Raw genomic sequence first — 23,855 nt, 5'->3', positions numbered from 1 at the left:
CGGCGGCGGCGGCGCAGTCCCGGCCCGGCGCCCGCGGCGGCCCCGCTGCGGCCCGAGCGGCCTGGCTGCGGGATCTGTGCGCAGCCATGGCACGACCGCCCCGGCAGCGCCCGGGGGCCTGGGTGCCGCTGCTCTTGCTGCTGCTGGCCGGGCCCGGCACCTGCGCCGCCAGCCCCGCAGACGACGGCGCGGGCCCCGGGGGCCGGGGACCCCGGGGCCGCGTGCGGGGGGACGCGGGCGCCGACGAGGCGGTGCCGCGCCACGACTCTTCCTACGGCACGTTCGCCGGGGAGTTCTACGACCTGCGCTACCTGTCGGAGGAGGGTGAGGCTGCGAGAGGGAGACGCGGGGTGGGGGTGGGGGTGGGGGTGGGCGACCGAGGCGGCCGCGGGAGCAGGGCCAGAGGGGCGGTTTGGTAAGGAGGGCAATGGAGGTAGCTCTGGGACCGAGGGACTGGGATGGGGAGCGCACTGCTCAGACCCCCGCCGGCCCGCAGGAGGCACCCGGAGAGCTGTCAGCGCCTTCCACCCGCCGCCCGCTTTACAGGTAGGGAGACTGAGGCCAGGAGAAGGAGGTGGTCAGCCGAGCCCTGGGAGGCTGCGGACAGGTGGGGCTGAGCCTAGGCTCCCCCAGTTCTTGGCGTCTGGCCTCCACTCTCCCTGTCCGGGGTTGGGGTAGCGGGTGCTAGGGGAGGAGGCCGCCATCTGGCCTGGGGTGTGTGAGATCAGGGAAGCTGGTGGGGAGCAGAAATCACAATTTAAAGTGATGCTGTCTTATTTTCTCCCTGTCTGTATTGACCTAAATTTACAGTGACTAGTGCCCTAACCTTTCAGCGTTCTGTTCTTGCTGATTGCCTGCCATCAGAGCTGGGGCATATTTCCGTGCCCACTTCCATCCCAGTTCTTTTCTGTTATCGCCCGTGTTAGAGTTCCCTACTGTGAGCCACCATTGTAGGGGGCTGCTGGGCCCAGAGACTAGGGATTTTTCAGCTACAGACCTCCCTGTGGAGTTGCTTTAGTGAGCACAAAAGCCAAGCTGATTCTGTTGTAGAAGGCATAGAAACTGGCTTCTTCTGCAGTTTGAAAAGTAGTGATTTTTCCTATTTTTATGCTAAGAGGAATATGCAAGAATTAAATTGGGGTTGAAATGTCCCCGCAACTGATATGATGCTGGGTATATTTGTTACGAAGGATTCGGTTTAGCTGTATACAACAAGCACACATTAATAGCTTAAATAAGATAGAAGTTTCTCTGTCATGTAAAGAAATCTATAAGTAGGGAGTCTGGGCTGGTATTGGAGGCTCCATGCTCATCAGAGACCCTGGATCCTGGTCTTCTGCTTCTTCACAATTCTTAGCATGTAACTGCGTGGTCCAAAATGGCTACTTGATCTCCAGCCACTACATTCACTGTCCAGACAGTGGGAAAGAGAAAGTGGGAAGGTCACTAACTACTTCATAAGGAGATTACTCAGAAGTCCCATATAACAATTATACTTCCTTGGCCACAATGTGGCCACATGTAAATGCAAAGGAGGCTGGGAAAGTTAGCTTTTTAGCTGAGAGGCAATATGCCCAGTTAAAAAATTGGAATTATTGTATTGAAATGGAAAGGATGGATTTGGGGAAATATATTAGTTGGGTAGAGGTTCAAGCACTGAAACAGAGACCCCTACGTATAGTGGCTTAAATAAGGTACTTTATTTTTTTTTCTCACATGAGTCTGACTGGTCTGGGCAGTTGGGACAGCTCTGTTCCACAAGGTCAGTCCATCTTGTTCCACCATCCAGTAAAGTTTTGTCCTCATTGGTGTGGTAGAAGATGGTTGCTTGCATGTCCTTGTTCAAGCTTGAGGAAAGGAGAAGAGGAAATTCAGGACAGGCCATTACCTTTTAGCCTGGTCGCACAGGTCACTGCTGTTCACATTCCTTTGGCAAGAACATGACATGACCTAGCTGCAAGAGAGGCTGGGAAATGTAGTCTTCTAGCTGGGCAGCCACGTGGCCAGGGAGGAGGAGGGGTGGGGGAGGGGACGGGGACAGACAAGCCGAAGCAGCATCTATCACCCTGGAAACGAACAAACATTTCAAAGCCCATCTGTTTCTGAAAGGATCTAATACATATTTATTCTGTTCGTCGTCAGCCCGGCACGCTGCCAGGTGACTCACGCATGGCACCCAAGAGCTCATATTCTCATTGGGCACATGTCCCTAACAGACGGAGGAGAACAAGGTCAGATGCTGTATGTCCGTTTGTATATACAGAGAGAAAGAAGTTAGTTGTAGAGTTCAGATGGTTTTATGAACATGGACGTCAGGGGGCTAAAGCCGTCAGGGAGGCTTTATAGAGTTGAGCTAGGAAGTATGAAAGACTTTGATGAGCCAGAAGAGGGAGGGCATTGCAGTGAGGTGACCCCACAGGGCAACAGGGCATGTAATGTGTGTACAAATCCCTGGTTTGTCTGCTTGCCCCTCTCACCTGGTCTGCACATGCAGCCGCCGGAGGCTCAGCTCTAACCCCCAGAAATCCATGATGGTTCCAACCTGCTCACTGAATGAAGCTTCAACTCCTTTATCTGGAATTTTCTCTTTGGCCCAGCTTCCTTTTACCGTCCTCTCTTACTCCTCCCCTTTGCTTATCCGGGGATTTCACTGTCATTTCTTCTCTTCTCTCCAGCACTTTCATTATCTTCAAATGCAGACCCTACACCCGGCTGGTGGGTGCTAGTGGGGATGTTTGTGGGCTGAACCTCTCTGGGGCAGCACCTCTACTAGATTACCCTGGGCCTGGGTTTTGGCCCTGTGGATCCTGAATAGAGATTTTCTCAAGATCCTTAGAAATAATCAGTGATATTGCCTTAAAGCGTATGCCAGAGCGGGAGAAGCAGACCCAGGAAACGTCCCTGGTGGATGTTCTAACCCAGAAAGTGAAGGGAAAGAGGGTGTCAGGATGCCGTGTCCCAAGCCATGGTGAGGTCCAGTAGCATGAAGGCTTGAAATAGTTGATGGATTTGGGAAATGAGAGGTGAATTTTGCTGGGATAAATTCAGTGGAGAAAGGAGGGACCCTGATTGATTTTGAAGGAAGTGGCAAGTGAAGAGGTAGAAATAGTGCCTTTAAACTACTCTTTCTTCTTCTTCTTTTTTTTTTTTTCAAGATTTTATTCTTATTTGTTTGACAGAGAGAGAGAGAGCGAGAGCAGGAACACAAGCAGGGGGAGTGGCAGGCAGAGAGAGAAGCAGGCTCCCTGCTGAGCAGGGAGCCCAATGCAGGGCTCAATCCCAGGACACTGGGATCATGACCTGAGCTGAAGGCCGATGCTCAACCGATGGAGCCACCCAGGCACCCCCCTTCTTCTTCTTCTTCTTTTTTTTTTTTTTTTTAAGATTTTATTTATTTGAGACAGAGAGAGAGCATGAGAGCACGAGGGGTGGGGAGGGGCAGAGGGAGAAGCAGACTCTCCGCTGAGCAGGGAGCCTGACTTGGGGCTCGATCCCAGGACCCTGAGATCATGACCTGAGCTGAAGGCAGATGCTTAACTGACTGAGCCACCCAGGCACCCTAAAAACTACTCTTTCTTTCTATCAGTACAAATGGGGCTGTCTTTTCTAGTGATTGGACTACGTGTTTCCTCTATGCAGGGGACCCCCTTCTCAGGTTCAAAGTAGCCAATAACTGAGTTTTCAATGAAAAGATGACCTGGTGGTATGTAAATTCAAAGAAGGGAATTAAACTGATGGAGATGGAGAATTCACTGAAACTTCCAGAGAGCCCACTGACTATTACCCACCCTGTCTAGAAACCATTTCTCCAGTGTCCTGATAGCCCAAGACTCCCAAAGCCAGCGCTGAAAACTGGCTAATTTGGTATCTTTAATTGCCCCCTAAACATGTTCATTTTTTAAAATTTCTGTTTTGGTTTAACTATGCTAGGGTTGTTTTGTTTTTTGGAGAGAGAGTGCAGGGGTAGGGGGATGGGCAGAGGGAGAGAGAGAGAATCTTTTTTTTCTTTTTTAATGTTTTATTTATTTATTCATGAGAGTCAGAGAGAGAGAGAGAGGCAGAGGCAGAGGGAGAAGCAGGCTCCCCGCCCAGCAGGGAGCCCGATGTGGGACTCGATCCCAGGACGGTCCGGGGATCATGACCTGAGCCGAAGGCAGACGCTCAACCATCTGAGCCACCCAGGTGCCCCGACAGAGAGATTCTTTTTTTTTTTTTTTTTTGAGTTTTAATTTTTTTTTTATTCTTATGTTAATCCCCATACATTACATCATTAGTTTTAGATGAAGTGTTCCATGATTCATTGTTTGTGCATAACACCCAGTGCTCAATGCAGAATGTGTCCACCTCAATACCCACCACCAGGCTAACCCATCCTCCCACCCCCCTCCCCTCTAGAACCCTCAGTTTGTTTTTCAGAGTCCATCATGTCTCATGGTTCGTCTACCCCTCCGATTTCCCCCGCTTCATTCTTCCCCTCCCGCTACCTTCTTCTTCTTCTTCTTTTTTTTCTTAACATATATTGCATTATTTGTTTCAGAGGTACAGATCTGAGATTCAACAGTCTTGCACAATTCACAGCGCTTACCAGAGCACATACCCTCCCCAGTGTCTATCACCCAGTCACCCCATCCCTCCCACCCCACCCCCCACTCCAGCAACCCTCAGTTTGTTTCCTGCAATTAAGAATTCCTCATATCAGTGAGATCATATGATACATGTCTTTCTCCCGACAGAGAGATTCTTAAGCATGTTCCATGCCCAGCAAGGAGCTCATTGCAGGGCTCCATCTCATGACCCTGAGATCATGACCTGAGTTAAAATCAAGAGTCGGACACTTAACTGACCCACCCAGCACCGCTTAACTGTGCTAGATTTTAGAATTCTTAAAGGTTTCCCCTGTCTTAGCCTATACGACTCATCTTTATATTCCTAACACCACTGCTACCTCTTTCAGGGAGCCTTCCCTGATTTTCTCCTTCTCCCCATCCCCTGCCATTAAGGGAGGATATTCTCTTGCAGCATACAATCTAACCCTGCCATTGACCCTTTTTGCTCTCTATGATCAAGAGTTTGGATAGGGTCCTGGTGCTCGAATCCTACCATTCATACCTCTTCCTCTTGAGGTTCTTAACACAGAATCTATATATTCAGAACAACAGAATGTAAAATAGATTTCTTCATGATTACGGGCAAATATTCTATTCTGAGGGTTCTTTGAAAAAACTGAGTTGGGTGTTTTTGGCTTAGTGTTAAGTCCCAAGTAAAGCCTCCTGCTCTCTTGTCCCTGCCATGAAGATTTGCATGCCCTGAAGCCTTACTAGCCAGCCATATGGAGGGTGGTAACTGACTTGTCCCTAGAAACATACTCTGCCTTGGAAGGAAAAGAGGGAACATATTCATGGTTGCTTATCTTTAAGGCACAGTGATCTGACCACTCGTAAAATGTGGCCCATTTCTGATCAAGTTCCGACCACATTTTTTCCTACTCTGGAAAGAGCTAGTAAGACAGTAGAGAGAAGGACAGAGCTTGGGGAAAAGGGCACAAATTCCTTCATCTGCCTGTGTTATTCCTACAAGTACATGTATTGTGTGTGGATACCTAACTCATCACCTTGCCAGTCTGCAAGTCCTTTAAAGGTAAATAGCCTACATCTGATTTACCTATGTATCCTCCATGAGTGTAGTCTGATAATAACACTAACTGGGGCTAACTTTCAGTAAGTGCTTACTGTGCACCAGGTACTGTTCTCAGTTCCTTACCCATATTAACTTTCATTCTTACAGTAAACCTCTGACTTAGATGCTATTAGCCCCACTTCGAGTTCAGAAAACTGACCCACGGAAAAATTTAAATAGCTAAAGCCACACAGCTAGAAAGTAGCAGGGAACTACATAGATTTGTTGATTAACTTTATGGATGAGATGGTGCAAGTTGTCCAGCTCTTTGGAGTAGAGGGTCCCTGTTGATCTGCTGTACTTGGAAGTACAGTGGGACAGGCTGAATGAGGTATTTTGGCAGGCAGGCTTGAGGAAAGGGATTCAGAACCAATGGGGTAGGCAGTCAGTGGGGAACTGCGGGTTCCCTCCTGGTGGAGTGCCGTGGAGAAAGCTTTGCTCGATGGCCATTCACGTGTGTGGAGCTTTCCGTATTTTCCATTTTCTAAAGCCCCTCGACCTTTGTACTTCATTCTCTGACTCTGATAAACAAAAACAATGATTCAGGCAGTTCGGACAGTGAAAGAGGCTGGTGTAGTAGTTCTCAGATTTGAACAGACAGCTGCTGGTTAAAACTTCAAGGAATCAAGTACTAAAATAATACCTGAGGGCTGTGAGCCAAGCAGTCAATTAGAAGCAATAAATAGCAGACCAGAATCCATTAACCACCCAGTGGAGGATGGCGAAACAGGCTCAAGGGATTGCAGAAGAGGAACAGAGAGTGTTTAGGAGTTAGACAAGAAAGGAAACCACAGATACTCACCAACTGATGGATATTTGGGTTATTTCCCATTTTTGGCAATTATGAATAATGCTGCCATGAACACCTGTGTACAAGTCTTTGTGCAAATATATGTTTTTTAGCTCCCTTGATGTATTTACATAGAAAATCAGAAAGAATCAACAGATCCATAATCAGGAGAATGCAATAGGTTGCCATAGGCAAGATCAGCATATGTAAACCAAAATCTCTCTTTGTTTTTAGCAGCAATAAGCTAGAAAATGTCAAAACAAGATATCATCTAAAATAGCAACAAAAATCTGTATATTGTCCAAATTTTGCCTAACAAAAATGCCCTGGTCCTTGTGTGGAGAAAAAATTTTAACTATTAAGTGATATATAAAAAAAAAGGAATAAATGGGAAATATACCATGGTCTTGGAAAGAGTAACTTGGTATTATAAAGATGTCAGCTCTGCCCCCATTCATCTATTCATTTACCGCAGTTCCATACAAGAGCCCAACAGCATTTGGGGAGAGAATTTGACAAATTAGTATCTATCCTTTGCATGGAAGAATCAAGTTCTGTGAATTACTGAGATACGTTACAATGCCTAGTAATTCATATAGTGTGGTCTTGGCTTGGGAACAGCCAAATAAGCCAGAGAACAAAGCAGAAAAACCCAGAAATAGACCTGTGTTCCTCTAAGAACCAGTAAAATATCAAGATGTGTTCATAAATTGCTAGGGAAAAGATGAGTTATTTAAGTAAATGGCATTGAGAAAAATTGAGTCAGTGTAGGGAGAAAAATAAAACTGTTTTCTTCACATCGTATAAAAAAAATAAATTCCAAATGGATCACGTCTAAATGTGAAAGGCAGTACTACAAAGTTAATAAATAAACGTGTAGGGAAAGATCTTCATGTCCTTAGAATGGAGATTAATCTCTGAGATAAGACTCTAAAAGCACAAACCGAAAGAAGAAAAATTATTTCCCCAGCTACATCACATTTAAAGATTTTGGTCCAAGGAAGGATATTATAGAAAAAAGTAAGATTGGTGGCAGACTAGAAGGGGGAAAAAATGCAGCATCTGAAACCTACAGTGAGTTAGTATCAAGAATACACATAAAGGGGCGCCTGGGTGGCTCAGTCCTTAAGCGTCTGCCTTTGGCTGAGGTCATGATCCCAGGGTCCTGGGATCGAGCCCCGCATCGGGCTCCCTGCTCCGTGGGAAGCCTGTTTCTCCCTCTCCCTCTCCCCCTGCTTGTGATCCTGCTCTCACTGTGTCTCTCTCTGTCAAATAAATAAATAAAATCTTAAAAAAAAAAAAATACACATAAACTCCCATGACAAAGACCGAAAACCAAGTCTAAAAAAAAGCGCAGAGATTATGTATATAAACATCACAGAAAAGGAAACCCAAGTGGCTAATACAGATACAAAGAGATGTTTAACCCCACTAGTACTTGGGGAAATACAAATTAAAATATTGAGAATGTCGGATGATACCAAGTACCGGCAAGAGTGGGGGTGGGGAATCGGAACCTCATGCACTGTGGATGGGATTGTAAACCAGTGCTGTTAGTCTGAATACTAATCTCACTGAGCTTTGTGGAATAAAGATGTGACCCAGCTATTGCTCTCTGGGGTTTCCTGAAACAAAACAAAAACCTCTTGTATATGTCCACAAGAAACATATGTAAGGCACTTCATCTCCTCATTATTTGATGAAGCAAACATTGAAGGCACTTTAAACATTAAGGCAATTGGGAGTTATTTCAAAAAATGTGGTTATGTGCACATGAAAGAATGCTATTCAGCCAGAAGTAATAACAGGTCTCACCTTTATAGATAGGGATAGATTTCCAAAGGGAAATAATAAATAGAACAAGATGTACCACACAGGGTCATTTATGCAGATTAAAGACATACACAAGCCGTCTAGTTTTCAAGAGCACATAGAAATAAACATAAGAATGGCGGCTGGTGAGTGGGGGTGGGGCCTTTGCTAGTCTGCTCTGCTCACATGCTTCCAGACCTGTGCATGGCCATGGGATGGCCAGGGCACTGCAGCTGTGGGCAGCATGGCAGGGTGGCGCTGTTGGCTTAGTGAAAAATTGGGCCTGGATCCTCCATGGTAGATCCAGGTTCTGCTAAAGGCACTTCGGTGATTATTTTATAACGGAGTCACGCAAGACTTTCAGGATGGTGTTGTTGGGAACATGGAAGGATTTTTGCGGTAAGGCGGGACCTCACCCTAGGCAGGCAGAGTTCCATGCCCTTTGAGGAGCTAGCACAGATGTGAAGCTTACCCCCAACCCCCCTTTCAGTGTATCACAGTAAAATATTGCTTTTCTAAGATGTGTATGTGTCAGAGTGCTCCTTTTGTTAAAACCTGCAGCCTTTGCAGAAGGATACTTAGAAAATACTCTAGACCAGGAGGAAAGTGGCTTTAGGATCGGATTAGGGGAAAATAGAAGATGGGCTTTGCGTAGACTGATAGGAGTATCCCATAAACCAGGAAATGTCATCAGTTTAATTCGGTGCACCTACATACTTAAAAATTAAAATTCTGCCATCAAGATAATGGGACAGTGCAATTGTACACAGCGTTTCCGACATCCCGTTGAACGACGCTGCTCTCTAACTAGTTACCAAGAGAAAGGCTGGTAAGGTACACCCTGCAAACCCACTGTGTCAGTATTTAAGGATTAATCCGTTCAGTCTCTTTCCATCAAGATCTGATCAGAAAGAAAGATAGAAACCAGTTCTAAGTTGTGTGTGTGTGTGTTTTTTTTTTAATGGGATGACCAGCCCAGTCAGCTATCTAAGTAGATGTTGGGGGACAGGAGAAACAAAAAGGAGCACAAAGACAGTAACGGCGGGAAGCAGCTACTGCCTCTGGGACTGGGGTGCTGGGAGGGGTCGGGGCACAGAGCAGGGCTTGAAACTGTGAGAATCTAGAAGCTCAGCCAAGAGACCCCCCCCCGCAAAACTGCAGCCCATCCTCTCTGCGCAGCTGCTGCTGGTTCCTTTGAGGGCATGACAAGGCTGGTTAGGGGAATTTAGATAAAAAGCTGGCATCAACTTGCCACTGGAAGGATGAAGCAGGATCACCGAAGACTTGTGTAGGGGACAGCAACCCAATAGGAAGGAATGGTCTTTCCTTCCTCCTGCCTCCTAGCCTCCCTCCAGTGTTTCAGCAGAGCCCAGTCAACTGGCAAAGGAGAAATGTGGTTTGCAGAGTGCTCAACCCATCACAGAGTTGGCTATCGAAGGATGGGGTTGTAGCTCAGAGACAAGAGCTTAAATACTGGCATGCGGGCCAAACTAAATTTATGCCAAATAGGTCATTTAAATTCAGGGGAAAATTGTAATGTTGTTGTGCTTAATATTATTCTGCCAACCCCAACTAGTATATTGAAATTAATTTGTGGTGCTAATAACCCAGAGTTAGCTCAGGCCCCGCAAGCTAAAGGGGGTGGTCTATAACAAAACTGCTCTCCCTTTAGATCAACTGGCTGCAAATCCTGGGGGCTACCTACAACCGCCCTCAGATTTTGTAATTCACTCGAATGTTTCACAGAGTTCAGGAAAGCACTGCACTTACTGTAAAGGATACAATTCAGGAACAGCTGGTGATGACACACATGGAGTGAAGTCTGGAGGTCTCCCAAATGCAGAGTTTCTATGCCCTCTCCTCATGGAATCAGGCCTTGTCACCCTCTCCAGTATTAGTTTGTTCACCAACCAGGAAGCAGCACTGACTTGTGTCCAGAGTTTCTACTGGGGTCTCATTACATAGGTATTACTGATTTAATCACTGGCTACATCATTAAATTTAGTCCCCAGCCTCCCAACCGTCCCTGGAGGTGGGCCTAACTGACAGCCCCGAACCTCTAGTCACATGGTTGGTTTTTCTGGGGACTAGCCCCCATCCTGAGTCATCTCATCTCTTAGCATAAGCTCAGGTGTGATCCCAAGGGGCTCATGAATAACAAAGACAGCCCTGCTGGGAAGTTCCAAGGATTTGGAGCCTTTCTCCAGGACCAGGGACGAAAACCAGTTAAATTTTTTATTATACAACATCTTACAAAACAAGAGAATAAGATATGCCCAAATGCATTTGGCAAAACAAGTTCTCATTCCAAGTTTTAGAAGCATAAAAGAGAATAGGAAATTACTGCTAAAAAAGCCTTGAAAAGCCATTTGCCAATGCTAATAATGTAGTTTGGTACATTAATAAGTGAGTTTTTTCCCAAAGCTTGCTCGTAATTAGAGCTTAGAAACCCATTCTTCTAGAGATGATCTTACCCAACAGTTATTAGTTCTCAGTCCAGTTTACAAAACTTAATAGTAATCCCATAGTAATAATAACTGGCATTTATTGAGATGGAAATCTGCTATATGCCAAAGTATTATTCTAGATGCTAGGAAGTGGTAAGGATAACAGAAGATGGGGAAATCGAGACGCAACATTATGAGAAACTGTCTTTTTCAGTTACCCATATAATTTTTTCTTTTTTTTTTTTAAAGATTTTATTTATTTATTTATTTGACAGAGAGACAGGGAGAGAGGGAACACAAGCAGGGGGAGTGGGAGAGGGAGAAGCAGGCTTCCAGCTGAGCAGAGAGCCCGATGCAGGGCTCCATCCCAGGACCCTGGGATCATGACCTGAGCCGAAGGCAGATGCTTAACAACTGAGCCACCCAGGTGCCCCATCTATAGAATTTTTTCAAAAAAATATTTATTTGAGAGAGAGAGACTGTGTGAGCAGGAGGGGCAGAGGGAGAGAAAGAATCTCAAGCAAGCTCCCAGCTAAGCACAGAGCCCAAGGTCGGGACCCTGAAATCATGACCTGAGTTGAAACCAAGAGTCACACTCAACTGCCTGAGCCACCCAGGCACCCCGGTTACCTATAGAATTTTTAAAACGTAAGTAGTCATTGCGTTCCTGGATAAATGTTCTGAGAAAAAAATAGCCTCAGCATTGTAGTAAGAATAAGAACATACATGAAGATGCTTAACATAGTTCGTACCATTAAGCAGTTGCTCAGTACATGTTAAGAGAAAAAAAATTCGTCCAAGGCTGGACTCAGTCTAGAGTACCAAAGTAGACTGAGGACTCAGCATAAAATATGCATAAAAGTAGAAAAAATAATACACTTGGTCCAATTACTTAAAGATGGTAAAAAGCTACTAGGACTGTATTTTAGCAGGTGATCAAGATCTAGGGTAATAGAAATGAACTGTCCAAAGTGTACAGATGTGTGCCAGGAAAGTATAGCCTAGTGGCTTTTTTTATTTTTTATTTTTTTTATTTATTTATTTTTTTTTTTTTTAAGATTTTATTTATTTATTTGAGACAGAGAGACTGAGAGACAGAGAGCATGAGAGGGAGGAGGGTCAGAGGGAGAAGCAGACTCCCTGCCGAGCAGGGAGCCCGATGCGGGACTCGATCCCGGGACTCCAGGATCATGACCTGAGCCGAAGGCAGTCGCTTAACCAACTGAGCCACCCAGGCGCCCATAAAGTATAATCTGCTGTGATGTGAGAAACAAAGGCAAAAGAAAAATTAAATTTCCTTACTACTTATAGCCCATTGACAAGTCCTTGAAATAGGCAGAGTGACATTCCTCTAGGAACTCAGCTGCCTCGATGTTAGTACTTTGCTAAGGGCCTGACCCCCAGGATCCTGTAAGTCTACTTTGACATATAAAAGTTCCTTTGGAAACTTCCTTTATCTCTACCCACCAAGATATATGTTGGCAATCATCCCCCAAGCATATGACCCACTGATAATACATCTGAAGGGTCTCATGACTGAGTTTTTACTAAACAGTAATAAATGACCTTTTCCTAACAATAGCTGGCCCCCTCAAGGTCCTGGAAACCTTGTTTCCAAAATACCTGGGAGGCTTGTGCTTTCCCTAACCCCCTCCCAACTTGAAAGGACATAATGGGCCACTCCTCACGACTGAGTGCAGCTCCTTCTGCCCACGGGTCCTGTCCCCGTGCTTTCATAAAATCACCTTTTTGCACCAAAGACGTCTCAAGAATTCTTTCTTGGCCATTGGATCCAGACCCCAACATCTTTCCTACATCATAATGGAACAAAGTAAACAAAGCCTCAAGTTTACATTTATTTACATTGCCTAATATCTGTGGGTGATTTTATTTATTCATTTGACAATCATGTAGTCAGCGTCCAGTGCCGAGCACGATGCTGGACCGAGAACCCAAGATGACCCACACGTGGTTCCCGTGTGCATGGAGTTAACAGCCGAGGAGAAAAATCTTTGCTGTCACAAACTGGAAGCATAGTGCAGGCCTACCCTTCAGCGTGTGATTGAATGCATTAGGATGTGAAGTGATCTTACAAGAAAGATACTCAGGTGTTAAAAAGGATTGTGTTTGAAGAATTTAGTGAGCTAGGGAAATGTCCTGTACAGCTTAATGACAAATGGAAGTTCAGAGAAAGGGGAAAATCCTATTATCATGTATAGGTACACATGGAAAACCTCTACTATCACATATACAAATATTTCATTGTTGATTTTTTTTTCCCCCTTTTAAAGCATGGGTATTGTATGAAAATTGTGATGTTCACACTTCCAGGGATGGTGGTGGGCCCGTGGTTGTGTGAAATTACGCCACCTCTCTGCCTCAGGTTCCCTGCCAGTAAAAGGATGGAAAGGCCACATAATTCTCAGTTCACATGTAAGACTGGCTCAAAGATGTGTGCCCTACACCCTCCCCTCATGAAGAGGGTGATTAGGCTTACACAAAGCCCTTTTCTGAGGCCCTAAGCATTTCTAGACAACGTGTGGTAGAAAATAGTCAACGTATTAGAAAAAAATTTCTCCTTGGAAAAAAGCTGTTGCTGGATTTTCTAACCATTGTTTATTCTCACTGTCTAGGTTACCCTTTCCCTACTGCTCCTCCTGTGGATCCATTTGCCAAAATCAAAGTGGATGACTGTGGAAAAACTAAGGGATGCTTTAGGTTGGTAGATCTGCGAGTTGGTTAACTTTAAGGCTAAGGCACTGATTTACTTCTCAAGCTAGTATTTCAATCGCGTATAGCTCATTCTAATCAGGGGCCTGCATCCCCTCATTGCTTCAGCCTGTTTCCGATGGCCACTCCAGTTTTCAGTCTTAGAGGCCATAAGCTCTCGAATGCTCCTTGGCACTAGAACATCCTTCTCTGGTTTTTCATTTATGACCATACTGCCATTGGCCCAGGTATCTACTCCTGCCCAGTTGGCTGTATGAAAAAGAATCAGGTGACATGGGCTGTGCATTACTAGCTGGGCTGTGAGCGGGACAGACCATGACTGACACATTTAAGACCCAATTCCTTTTCAAATAAAGAGTCATGACTTTGGGGTATCTGGATGATACTAACTAGTCGTGAACACTGATGATTGTAGCGAGCTTGTTACCTCAGACTTAGGGAGTCCCCACATGATTACTAGTCGTGCTCTATCAAAATATGATGGGCTGGAGCTAGCAAACACTAGTAAAGACGGTGAGCCTCCCAGCCAGACAGCTCCGCTTTGTTGGAAAAGCCGCCTCCTCTTTGAAACTGTTTTTTCCTAAAATAAATTGTCCTTGAGTAAAGGTTGTGATGGCTACTGCACTGAAAGTTCTGGATGTTTTTTTTCTTTTGTTCAGTGCTCAAGGCCAAGGAGAAAAAAAATCGAATAAAGGGGTTTTGAGTTTTCTTTGGATTACAAGGGTATTTCTAAGGAATTTAAAAAATATATATTTTATTTGTTTGAGAGAGAGAGAGAGAATGAGAACACAAGCAGGGGGCAGGGGCAGAGGGAGAAGCAGGCTCCCCACTGAGCAGGGAGCCTGATGTGGGACTTGATCCCAGGACCCAGGATCCCAGGACCTGAGCTGAAAGCAGACACTTAACCAGGTGCCCCTCTTAGGAATTTTTAAGAATCCAAATAATACTATTATTGAGGAAGATGGCCAGCAATGTTAAGTCTGGTGACTGGGGGACATTTTTGAGAAGGGAGGGAATTTCAGTAGCTGCTGGCTTCAGGGTGACTTGTTTTCTGGCCCATTCGTTCCTCCTTTAGCTTTCCTTACACTCATTTAGCGTTTTTACCCGGTTCTACACTATCCTGAGCTCACATCTCTTCCCAGCCATTCAGGGTCCCTGCCTGGCATGTTCCTTGCCTCCCTCTTCAGTCAGTGCTTGGCAGCTTTGTGCCCTGTTCCTTCAGATAACCTTCCACCTGAGCTTCCCTTGTCCCACCCATTGCTACAGTTTTCTGTTCTTCTGAAAATGGCATAAAACAATGTCCCTCTCACTAGGGCTTCCCGATTCCTAAAGGATCCACAAGTCCCCTGGAAGAAAATTTAAATTTGAGTTTCCATTTCAATCATGCCCCTTAAAATGATGAATGTATGCATAATCGGATTATCTGGATAACCAGTTTATGCTGCTCGGTACTCTGGCGTCCTGATTGGTAATTGTGTGATAGCCTGATAGAGCCAAGGCAGATTTTATAAATAAATGATGCATTCATGCTCAGTGATTACCAGATGAGGTATTCATTTGATGTATGTATGAGGGTTTTGCAACCTTTCAAACAGATAAGAGTGGGGGAAAGTGAAATCGTGTTTAGTAGTAAGAAAGTGCTCATCCAAGGGACCCTGCACAGTGTGGTCAGATATACCCCATGCAGGTAAGCAAAATCTACCTTCAGTAAGATTACACCATCCATCACATGGATGCTGAGAATTTAAATGTTCCTGCGTTTGTAGTTTAATTTATATTTAATTTGTAAGTTTTTGTTAATTTAGTTGTATGAAAATTTCTAAGTAAAAAAGAACTGGTATATATTTAATTCACAAAAACAGTTTATTAACTCTGAGAATTTCTTCCTCTGAAAGGGATTCAGAAATAACTCAGTAATAACGACTATCTGAGAAGCTCTAATATAATGTTGAGAACACTGGCCGGGAGTGGAGGCCCAGGTTCAAGTCCTCCAGCAGCTACTGACTCACTATGCAAGCAAGCCCCTTCCCATCTCTGCTCCTCAGGTTGTATGTAGATAGAAAGGAGCAGATCTTTTCCAAGATCTCTCCCAAGTGAAACTGTGGTTTTCAGATCCCTGGTAGCAAAGATCTCATTTACTTGGTAATCTTGCTTCGCTCTGCCTGATACACTGTTGCCTTCTTAATGTGTTGTGAGTAAGGAGATGAAGCAGCAGTGCTGTGTTTTGATCTCTCCTGCAGATACGGCAAGCCAGGCTGTAATGCGGAGACGTGTGACTACTTCCTTAGCTACCGGATGATCGGGGCCGACGTGGAATTTGAGCTGAGCGCTGACACAGATGGCTGGGTAGCAGTTGGATTCTCTTCAGACAAGAAAATGGTAAGATGCAAATCATGATAAAAGATGATTTTTTTCTTCTTGAGTTTGCTGTGCTACTTTAGATTTTGGAAATTGGCATGGTTTCTCCAAGCCACCATGCCGCTATTAAATGTGTGGATTTCTAGCAATTGATTTTCTTTTTCAAAGCAAGGGAAACAAATTGATAAAAGCAGTATAACAATTACATTAGTTACGGCTCTCTGATTGCAAGTGAAAAAAAATTCAAGCTAGCTTAAACAGAAAAGGAAGGGCTGGTTATGGGAATATGAGGTATCTCGTGGTACCTGCATTTATTAGTTATTATGGCAGTGATGCTGCAAGAAAAGCCTCCAAACCACATGGCTTATTAGCATTTATTTCTTGTTCACATGTGTGTGAATTGGCTAGGGTTCAGCTGGGCTTGGCTCCAGCCCATGAGTTAGATTCGGGTTTTCTCTAATCATTCTGGAACCAGCAGCTACCAAGGCATGTGGTTTTCATGGCAGAGACAGAAGGGCAAGAGCCCTCCAAGCCTATTTCAAACCTCTGCTCTCGTCCCACCTGCTAATATTTCATTGCCCAAAGTCACACAGCCAGGCCCAGAATGAAGGGATAGGGAAGTTCACTCCCCTGCCCGAGAGGCCCTGTGAAGGGGCGGGTGTGTACTACTGGGGAATGAAGAATCAAGTTCAACAACTCAGTCTTCCACAGTACGCGTGGGCAAGAACGCCGCTGGACCTCAGAAAGACCAGAGACGGGCGCCTGGGTGGCTCAGTCGGTTAAGCGACTGCCTTCGGCTCAGGTCATGATCCCGGAGTCCTGGGATCCTGTCCCGCATCGGGCTCCCTGCTTGGCAGGGAGTCTGCTCCTCCCTCTGACCCTCCCCCCTCTCATGTGCTCTCTCTCTCATTCTCTCTCTCTCAAATAAATAAAATCTTAAAAAAGAAAAAAAAAAAAAAAAGAAAGACCAGAGACAAGGAGCAGGACCAGGCAGGGCATGCAGATCCCAGGCAGCGATTGTCACTTACCTCTGCTTCTCTCTGTGCCTCTGCTGTCTTCTTCCCTCTTCCCTCTGTGATACCATCATTTGCCACCTCACTGTGCCAGGGTGCTTCCAGAGCCAGACTTCCTTGGGCCCCTGTACCTTTGCACAGGCTGCTGCTCTGCCTTCTTCTTCTTTTCCCCTGACCTGTCTTGAGGCTCCTGCAATGAGTGGAGGCCAGCTCAGATAGGCTTACTGCAGTGGGAGTGGTGAGAAGTGCTCCCATTTGGGATATGCTTTGAAGTAGCTCTGACAGCATTCGCTAGTGGATTGGAGAGAGGTTGTCGGTCGGTGTTAAATAGAGACTGGGGGATCAGGCTAAGCAGTCAGAACCCCGGGGGCTTTGTTCTTGGAAAGGGCACCACAAGGATGAGCTTCTACCAAAGCCAGTCCAGGCAATAAGACAATGGGCCTAACTGGTAAGATTGCATGGATATGAATCTGCATGTCTTGTCTCCTACTTTAGGGTCAGTAAGAGAGAAACAGCAGGTGTGTGCCATCCCGGAAGCTGGCTTGCAATGCGATTGACCTTTTCCTGTCCTAGAATGCGTTTGCCCTCATGGTGCAGCTGTTAAGATTAGGGCACTCAGAGGACGGAGGTTGAGTAACAGCATTCAAATTTTATGTGTGACTTTTTTTTTAAAGCTCTATTTATTTATTTTAGAAAGCATGAGCAGGGGAGGGGCGAGGGAGAGAGAGAATCCTCCAGCAGACTCCCTGCCGAGCATGGAGGCTGACGCAGGGGCTCGATCCCAGGACCCTGAGATCATGACCTCAGCTAAAACCATGAGTCAGACACTTAACCGACTGTGCCACCTGGGTGCCCCTATGTTTGACATTTTGCTCTCTGAAGGCCTTTAACAGATAAGTCTCTCTTTTCTTCTCCTATTGTTCCAAGGAGAAGCATAGCTGAAAATTTTTTCAAAATTTGATGTAAAGGAAAAGCAAAATGGAACCCTTTTTTAATAGCCTTAAACTTTTTTTTTTGAAATGGTACGTTATTGTTTTTTTTTTAAATAAGACTTGATTTTTAGAGCAGTTTTAGGTTCACAACAAAATTGAATACAGGGCTCAGAAAATTTTCATATACTCCCTGCCTGCACACATGCATGACCTACCCCATTATCAGCATCCCCCACAGAGTGGTACATTTGTTATGGTTGATGAACACCTTTAACTTTGGGGACCTGGGGTTTTTTTGTTGTTGTTTTTTAAGATTTTATTTTTAAGTAACCTCTACATCCAGAATGGGGCTTGAAACTGCAACCCTGAGATCAAGAGTCTCATGCTCCACCGATTAAGTCAGCCAGGTGCCCCATTTTTTGGACTTGTTTTTACTTAAATGTACAGAGGGCACCTGGTGGCTCAGTCGGTTAAGCGTCTGCCTTCGGCTCAGGTCATGATCCCAGGGTCCTGGGATCGAGCCCCGTGTCAGGCTCCCTGCTCCATGGGAGAGTCTGCTTCTCCCTCTCCTTCTGCCATTCCCCCTTGCTCATGCTCTCTCTCTGTCTCTCTCAAAAAATAAATAAAATCTTTAAAAAAATTAAATGTAAAATGTACAATCTGCAAGGATAGTGCAATACATATTCTTCACCCAGATTCACCGAACAACTTTCTTTTTATTGTGGTAAAATGTACATGATGTAAAATCTACCATCTTAACCATTTAAAAATGTATACTTCAGTGGCGTTAATCACGTTCATGGGGCAACCATCACCACTGTCTACTTCCAGAACTTTTTTTTTTAACAAGTGATGACATTTTGCCACACATGCTTTAGCTCTCTCCCCTGCTGTTGCTGCTGCTATTTTCATCATTTTCTGGAAACTTTGGAGATTCAACCTATTTGTTAAAGTCGGGAAGTTTAACATTAACATGATAGTATGGTCAAACATAGTGCCCATTTTCCAGTGTTGCCCATTGTCCTGATACTACCCTTCATAGAAATTCTTATTTTAGGACTTAGGATTCTGTCTAGGAACACTATTAGTTGTCATGAATCCTTAGTCTTCTTTATTTTGAAATCGTTTCTTCGCCTTTTGTGTGTGTGTGTGTGTGGTCTTTCATGACTGACATTGGCCCTTTTGAAGATTACAAGTATTTTTTTTTGATACTTTTTATAATCATTTTTTGTAGAATGACTCTCAGTTTGGGTTTGATTGTTTCTTCATGATTAGGTTCGGTTTGTGTTTTCAGCAGGAATACTAAATAGCTGGTGATATATTCTTTGAACATCACGTCAGGAGGCACTTGATGTCCGCTTCTGCGATGCTAACTTCATCACTTGGTTAAAGCTTTTTTAATAAAAATAATTTTGGAGGGTGGGATTTCAAATTTACAGAGATAATGAAATGGATATATCTGAGTGAAATTTCTTTCTAGCAGAGACGTTTGTAAAAGACGCACCTTTGACTCTTTCCTTCATCGTTTTTCATGGTAGGGTGGTGATGACGTCATGGCCTGTGTCCACGATGACAATGGGAGGGTCCGCATACAGCACTTTTATAATGTAGGCCAGTGGGCAAAGGAGATCCAGAGAAATCCTGCCAGAGATGAAGAAGGAGTCTTTGAGAACAATCGGGTCACCTGCAGATTTAAACGCCCCGTGAACGTTCCCAGAGATGAGACAATTGTCGATCTGCATTTGAGTTGGTATTATCTGTTTGCCTGGGGTCCAGCCATTCAGGGTAAGCTTACATTTTGGCATCTGGATTAAACTCCAGACACTGCTTTGCTTGTGTTCATTATTTATTGGGCAAGAGAGCAATAAGCCCTTTGGATAGTGTAAAAGACAAAGGAGATAGGATCCTGCCTTTAGGAAGTTGTAATGGACTTATTATACACATGGACATACAAATGGACAAGTAATATGCGAACGTAGTTGGCACAGTACAAGGTAGTATGTGATGAGCTCTGCGCTTAATGGAACAGATCATGGGTCTGCTATATGTGGAGGTATGTGCTAATTCTCACGACATTCTCATTTACTCCTCACCACATCCTTGAGTGGTATAGATATTATCCTCGTTTTAGAGAGATTAAGGAACTTGCTCAAGGCTATACAACTAATTAATGGAAGAACTAAAATTCAGTCCTAGGTCTGACTGACTCCAAAGTCATTGAGTACTCTTAGCTCTTATGCCCTAAATATAAAAAATATTGAACAGGAAAGGACATCTGGAGACTTCTGTAGAGACTGACACCAAGCATCCCAGTAGTGTTCACTTTATGACCATTCTGGTAGTCACAAATCCATCAAATTATCCTATAATTTAGCCCACTGCTCCTCAAATTTTAATGTGTACAGGAATTGCCTGGCTATATCATTAAAATGCAGTTTCAGTAGGTCTGGGGTGGGACCTGAGATTCTGCATTTCTAACCAGCTTTCCAGTGGATGCTGGTTCATTGACGACCTCGCTTTGGGTGGCAAGGCTTTTCAGCAGATCCCCCACAAAGACCCAAGGATATCATGAGACCTTTTGGAGGCTGCCAAAATCAAGTTACATGGTGTCTTCAGCAGTCCTCCTGGCTGATCAAGCCTAACGGCGTAAGAACGGAAATGAGTTCTTCGTGGTGCTTGTAGGAGAGCTCATTCTGGCTCTTACAGTTGTGTCTTTCTTTACTGTGTGCTCCTCAACTTTCGGTTGCCTAATCTGATCTAGGTTTGTTTTTTTTATCTTCTTCTTCAAAATGTTTCCACTGATTGGTCTGGAGATTTTATACCTTCTTTGCCTGTTTCTTTCTTTCTTTTTTTTTTTTTTTCCATTCTGAGAGAGAGAGTGCGTGAGTGAGCGAGAGCATGAGCAGGGGGGAAGGTCAGAGGGAAAGGGAAAAGCAGGCTCCCCAGTGAGCAGGGAGCCCGATGTGGGACTCGATCCCAGGACCCTGAGGTCATGACCTGAGCCGAAGGCAGACACTTAACTGACTGAGCCACCCAGGTGCCCCCTTTTTTGGGGCTTGTTTCTAATTGGGAAAACATTTGGATGCCTCAGATGGCATCCAAAACATTTGGATGTGACACCTTTCCCATTTGCTTATTTCCCAGGATCCCAGCAATGGATCTGCAGTTATGTCTTTGAGTACTTTCAGTACATATATCTCATCCTAGAGAAATGGACCTATTTAAAATGATGGGGTTTGGAGCCCAAAACTTTAGATTTGAGTGCAGGTTTTTCCCATTGGTAGCTATACCCGGCCTTCCTCTAAATTTTGAACTCCCATTTCTTTGTATCTAAAATGGGGATGATGAGAATACCAATTTCAAAGGATCATTGGAAGCATTCAGTGAAAACAAGTATTTGAAGTTCCTTTACAATTTGGAAAGTGTTGTACTTGGGAAAGTCATCGTCTCACATAAATGGAATAATAGCCTAACAGTCTAGGCCTTCCTCAAGTCTGATCCCTCTTTGCCTGATAAGCCCTCCAAGACTCTGGGTGTTCTTACTGTCCTCAAACAGAACAGGCATATTCCTACCCCATATACAGGCTTGTGCACCCTTTTTTGATTAAATCCCTCTCTGTTGATCAAATCCTATCCATTCTCTTAAAGTCTCTCAAAGGGGCTACACTTTAAGCTAAGGCTTAAAGGGGATATGGGATTAGGTTTCCCTCAAGGGCAGTGTTGCTGCGTGGTTAAGCCTAGGAGCCCATGTACATGACCAATGAGGGAGGTTAGGTTAGATGGGAGAGGGGAGTGCATCTGTTGAAAGAAAAATGTCTGCCGACCTGAGGAGTTAGACTTGTGCTAACAGGAGCCAGCACAGAATCTGGAGCAGGGAATTAACGTGTCCGATTTGGCGGGGCTTCCCTAGCAGACAGGACTTTAAAAAACACTCACTCGGAGCCCTGTTTCCAAGGAGACCTTTCCACTGAACTCACACACCTGTGGTCTCCCTAACCCAAGTTCCATGTGGCTTATTCAGGAGGCCAGGCACATTGAATAAATTTCAGCTTTTTTTTTTTTAAAGATTTTATTTATTTATTTGAGAGAGAGAGAATGAGAGAGAGAGTGGGGAGGGTCAGAGGGAGCAGTAGACTCCCCGCGGAGCAGGGAGGCCAATGCGGGACTCGATCCTGGGACTCCAGGATCATGACCTGAGCTGAAGGCAGTCACCCAACCAACTGAGCCACCCAGGCACCCCAAATTTCAGCTTTTTAAGCATCCCATGTACACAGCCTTTCCCTCTTTACACATCTAACCAAGTTAAAAAAAAATGTCTCTAGTCCAGACATTTGTTTGGTATCTTAATCCTCCTGCTACCTCACTCTGCTTCTCAACCGTACAGACACGCACACAGCACACCCACACGCTCTCGCGTCTGATCTGGGCTGGCCACCACGTCATAGCCCACAGACAGTGACAGAGACCTCCATCTAGAAGCAAGTATGGCGTGGTCAGGAGTGGTTGATGATCCATATATAAAAGATATGTTTGAGGGGAAAAAAGAGTAGCTCTTACTGTTTGAAATCAACATACAGTTCTCCTTATGGTATTAGTAAGATAAAACTCATTAGAGACCTTGAAAGTAGGCATTCATACAATACTAGGAAGCAACAGAGTGGGGTGAAATGGAAAGATCAGTAGTATTGTTCTGGTAGTGGGTGTGTGGATTCATGAGAACCAGTCTTCGGGGTAAATTTAGGTAATTTCTATGTTCTTTCTATTTTTATGTATGTACCATTACAGAGAATTCTGATGATGGCTCTAATATCTGATTCCAGATCTTTATAATTCCTGCTTATGTAGTCAATGCTAAAGACTTGTCTAATCTTTCTGTTGTTTGCATATATCATTTTAAATCTTTTTTTTTTTTACTGTCCCCTTCCTTTTTCTTTCTTTCTTAAAGGCTCTATCACCCGACACGACATAGACTCACCACCGACTTCAGAGCGTGTTGTCAGTATTTACAAGTATGAAGACATTTTTATGCCATCAGCTGCCTATCAGACCTTCTCCTCTCCATTTTGTTTGCTTCTCATTGTTGCCCTGACCTTCTACTTATTGATGGGAACCCCTTAAACACAGCTGCAAAGCCAACATATTAAATGGATTAGAAAGTCTTTAGTATAAATATATTTTTTAAGAATATGCAGTATAATTTTAGCTTTTCTTATTTAAAAAAAGACTCCTATGATTTCAGTTTTTGGAAGAAAGAGCAAGCTGCTTTTCTAATCAAAGAGGATTGTTTAATATTGATCCCATACTTTTGGAAAGTACTTAAAAATTTTTCTAAGCACTTTCAAATGTGTTTTCTTATTTGAGCTTCAAAACATCTCTGAGTTGGCTTGATGAAAATTGTCAGTACCATCTTACTGAATGGGATTTGAGGTTGAGGAAAGCTGCCTTTTTTGGTGACCCACATGCCATGTGGCCTTGGCTACTTGGTCAGATAACACATAACAAGGTAAAGAAGGAGCTAGGCATACAGCTTCTAAACAACCTTTATTCTTCCAACTACAGCTCAGGAGAGTTACTTGGGACATTACTAAAGAGAACATTACTGGATGGCCCTAGTTCACAATCAACCTTTTAGGCAGAAGAAGTTTCAAATTTCCATAAATGCATTTGGATATTTACACAGCTGATGGGGAGAATGGGAAAGATTATAATGATAAGGAAATGGTCCATACTTAGAGGAAATTTCTTCTCAGTCAGTGAGTAGTTATGAGAAAATATTTTTTATTGCTGTTTGGAAAGGTTAGGAATGGGACTGTGAGTGTTCCTGAAGATGTAAAACTATATTAATGATAAAAAAAAGAAAAAAGGGCATTGTTAGCGGTTAGAATTTGGACTCTTCTCTCACTGTATTTTATAAATTAAACGATTCATGTGTTGTTACAGCTAAATCCGTTGTCAGAGTCGACATCCACGGAGTATGATTAAATATGTATTATAATAGACAAGTCCTCTTAATAAAAATTTAAGGCATTTTGAAAATAAACATTTTTGGAGATTGTGGAGATTTGGAGTAGAAACTTTTTAAAGATGACATTTCTTT

General features: G+C 44.2%; 1 protein-coding gene across 1 annotated transcript; it reads left to right on the top strand.

Annotated features, from left to right (window-relative positions):
* Positions 1–21: 21 nt before the first annotated feature.
* On the top strand, positions 22–23,855 carry FRRS1L (ferric chelate reductase 1 like). Its single transcript, XM_021691611.2, has 5 exons — positions 22–324; positions 13,359–13,443; positions 15,696–15,834; positions 19,297–19,543; positions 22,704–23,855. The coding sequence occupies exons 1-5, from the start codon at positions 87–89 to the stop codon at positions 22,874–22,876; spliced, it is 882 nt and encodes a 293-aa protein (XP_021547286.2). The 5' UTR covers positions 22–86; the 3' UTR covers positions 22,877–23,855.

The sequence above is a fragment of the Neomonachus schauinslandi genome, chromosome 13, assembly GCF_002201575.2.
Source record: "Neomonachus schauinslandi chromosome 13, ASM220157v2, whole genome shotgun sequence".
Lineage (NCBI taxonomy): Eukaryota > Metazoa > Chordata > Mammalia > Carnivora > Phocidae > Neomonachus > Neomonachus schauinslandi.
The sequence above is the reverse complement of the archived record's forward strand: the minus strand, read 5'-3'. Positions and strand labels throughout refer to the sequence as shown.